Here is a 3,740-nt window from a genome sequence, read left to right as displayed (position 1 = left end):
GCATTCCTGAAGACTCAAGTAAGAAAAATTACCAACTAAAAGTTGCACGTATGCGTCCAGAGTTTAGAGAAGTTTTTTCCTGTTCAATGGAAATGTTTATATACCAGCTGACGTCTCAGTTGACACTGTAATCCTGAGCACAAATATTGATCGATAAAAGTTTTATGGCTATGAGATAATTGTGGATGAGACACAAGTAATTCTGGTTGTTTTCTATCTTTGCAAATAATAAATAAGAATATTCTTGCCTTAGAGACATATTTATTACAATTTTTAAAGCACTTGGTATTAAAAATAAAACTTTGAGATACAAGATGGAGAATTTATTGCTGCATGCCTTCTGCAAACACAAAGTTGTGGTATAATTGTGCAGTAAAATATGCAAACCCTCTAGATAAAATAAGTTTAATAGTTAATATTCCTATTCTCTTTATGAAGCACTCAGAAAATCTCTTAGCTCTTGCATAATTTCACCTTTGCTCCCTTTCCTCAATATACATTTGACTTACCCTGATTAATTTTAATATTGTTAATAACCTTGTTAGTGCCTCAGTGGCCCTTTGCCCTGAAGAATACAGTGACAATATGTCACTAGGGAAGGATCTGTGACTGTGAATCATGGCTCTATGATCTATCAGTTTATACAACCAGAAACAGACCTTGGCTTGGTTGGGACCCTTGGGAGGAGACAGAGCTCTGCCCTAGCCTCCTTCTCTTGTGTGTAGGACAGCAGTAAGCAGGCAGCTCTGCTTGCTTTTCCTGTTTGAAGAATGGAGTTAGCAGGATGGCTGATAAGAGAGATTGAGACTTACTCTCTTTCAAATCTCACTAGGCCAGAAGCACTATCTGTTTCTTGATGTCTTTTTTATTTTAAATATTGTCACAACTCTGGAGTGTTACAAGACCTTTTACATTAGGACCTTGAAATATCTGTAAAGCACCAGTTAGTTCCAGCATTCCTTTGAGTGAATTAATAATGTTTCTTTTATTTTACAAATTGCTAGATGACGCAATGAAAAAAACAAAAAAAATTATATGAGGCCACATAAACTTGATCTGTACTCCTTCACAGTGATTAACATGTATGTATTTTACAAGTCATTGGACACTTGCCAATGGCTTTCTGAAAATTACAGCAAACTCAGATTAGCAAGTCTTCTGTGTCTTTAGCATATTGATGTTTCTCACTAGCCAGCTTGGAGCCTCTTAATTCTTTGCTGTCATTTAGCAATGATTGTGTTTAGTAATTATTGTTCCTTTGAAGAAAGTAAAATTTTGGGCAAAGAAATATATGTTCTTAATGACATATTTCTCACACTTGTTTCTTTAACTTTCTGCAGTTTAAATATTTTGTCCTAGTTTTCTGTTATGTACAAAAATTTGTCTTCCTTGAGGAGTTAATGATGTTACTTAATATTTCGTCTCAGCTCTGGAAATGGGCTATTTCAAAATCCACTCATAATAAACAACAAAAAACCCCATAACACATGATTTGGGCATAAAAATCTAAATGTTTCTCACAGGAAACTATTTGCCTTTACTTGAGTGCAAGTGCAGTGGGATATCTTGGAAGCTATTGCTTGTATCCTAGTTCTGAAGGACATACACCCTAATACATTAATAGCCCCATCTGATGTAGGAACATGTTGCTTTGGTTATGGAATGGAAAAGTAAATTGATTAGATTTATTCAAACCATGAAGTTTAGCGTCATGACCTTTTTTTTCTTTTATTTTTGGTAGGTTCTTATGAAATTGCATAAATAACAGTTTGTATTTGTAAAAGAATTTGTGTATTTCTACTTCCTTAAGTAGGAATAGAAAGCTACAGAACAACTGAGGGTGTGGAGTGAGTCTTTTTTTTGAATATTCCCTCAATATTGTTTTCATGGGCAGAGGTTTTGCATGTGTCCTTCCGCTCTAAAATGCACTAATGTAACTTTTAGGATAAATGGAATTCATAGGCTGCGTTTCAAAAATGTGAGAATCTCTCTAGATTCCGATTCTTTCTTTTCTTGACAAATGTTTATAGTTCTGCATCCTCAACACTATCATAAACTGTGGTTAAATAATTTCTATTAAGAGACCTGCAGTGAGTGTTTAGTGGCAGATCCTAAATTAAAACTCAAGCTTTTCTGTGCATTAAAAAAAAAAAGAAAAATAATCCAACCTCACCTGTGTTGTCTGTCTTAAATTTGAGTGTGTCTTTGTTTTTGCAGCTCCATTCTGCTTGAAGCTTTATCAGGAGATTTTGCAGTCTTCTAATGGGGCCTTGCTATGGACTTTCCTGAAACCTTTATTACATGGGAAGATACTGTACAATTCAAACATCAACATGATTGACCTGGTGATGGAGAAGGTATCAAAAGACACACTATTTCTGTTTATTGATTTTTGTCTTTGTACTTCATTTTAAAGGTCTGCTTCTTTCAGGGTAGGTAGAAGCAATTGGATAACTGCCTCTCAGAAAACTGGATCCACTCTGCCCCCTGATTTCTCACCTTGTTCTCACTTTAAGCTTAATATTTCTCTTGACTTTTATCTTACTTGTTACAGTGGTTTCACCGCATTGTGAAAAGCAAGATTTTGTTCAAAGTCCCTTAAACCTTGTATAGAAAGATTAAAAAGAACACATTAGCAGAAGTGCTGTGTGAATCATGCTGTATTAAGGTGTAGGATGTATGTATTCCAAGTGAGCTTTTGCCCTCGACATTTTCTTATGATAGGAACTCTAATGGGGCAGAATAAGGAGCTGTGGGGAAGGGACACCCCATATACAAAAGCCTGTTTTGAGGAAGTTGCTGATCTGTGTTAAAAAACCCAACCAAACAACCAGAAAACCACCCCCAAAACTAATAAAAAAAAAACAACAGAGGATCCTTCCTAATTGTTTTTAACACCCATAGTGTGAATGACCAGAAGTAGCTGATTTGCCATATGTGTGGATGCTGATGACTTGATATTATGGTACAGTTTTCCTGTCTCTGCAGTTTGGGTCTGGTAGGTGCTCTGTCTTGAGCATGATTATTTACAATGACATGTTTGGTCATGACTAGCTTTGCAGCACTTCTGCTGGAAGAGGAGGGGTGATGACTTACTTGAAGTACACATTAGAGTTCTGTGCAAATTTTACATTTATCTTGCAAATACATGATTTTTACCTTGGAATATGACCTACTGCAAGAATGGTAATTTAAGTTGATTTAAAATCTGGGAAAAAGTATTACTGCTTGTAAGTGGTACACAAAAGACTGTAGTAACTTTAAATGTGATGGTAACTATTTTCCATGTAAATGGAATACAGCATGGTATTCTGATTTATGCTCTAAAAAGACAGTAAACATTACTAAGCCAAAAAGCACATACTAGATTGTAGATACTAGGTAACTTTATAGTTTCTGCTGTGAATCAGAAATAATGTTTCAGTGATGTCCTTTTTTGAAGTTAAATAAGTTAATTTTGGCAACAGACCATCTCTCTGGAGTTTAGTATAATTAATTTTGAATTATTAGTCAGCTAAAAATGAAGCTGCTTTTGATGTTTATAGATGGAAATTCTATAAAGAAAGAGCTGAAAGAAATGATAAAAATTCCAAATGGTTTTGAATATGTAATTATATTCTATGTTACAGTGACATTAAAAATAATGCACTTAAGATATTTCCACATTATTTTGCCAATTAAAATGCCTTAGTCTCTTTCTTTCAAATAGGCCTCTACATCATATAGAGTTCATATTTTCC

General features: G+C 34.6%; 1 protein-coding gene across 1 annotated transcript in view; it reads left to right on the top strand.

Annotated features, from left to right (window-relative positions):
- LOC104545240 (ATP-binding cassette sub-family A member 13-like) overlaps window positions 1–3,740 on the top strand; it is a gene marked incomplete at its 3' end in the record, with an annotated part of 49,733 nt that overhangs the window by 43,220 nt on the left and 2,773 nt on the right. Inside the window, 2 exon segments of the mRNA XM_010190329.1 lie at window positions 1–18; window positions 2,218–2,357. The exon segment at window positions 1–18 is cut by the window's left edge and continues 4 nt beyond it. Coding sequence (XP_010188631.1) covers window positions 1–18; window positions 2,218–2,357 — 158 coding nt within the window.

Source organism: Mesitornis unicolor, unplaced genomic scaffold (genome assembly GCF_000695765.1).
Source record: "Mesitornis unicolor isolate BGI_N332 unplaced genomic scaffold, ASM69576v1 scaffold458, whole genome shotgun sequence".
Lineage (NCBI taxonomy): Eukaryota > Metazoa > Chordata > Aves > Mesitornithiformes > Mesitornithidae > Mesitornis > Mesitornis unicolor.
The sequence above is the reverse complement of the archived record's forward strand: the minus strand, read 5'-3'. Positions and strand labels throughout refer to the sequence as shown.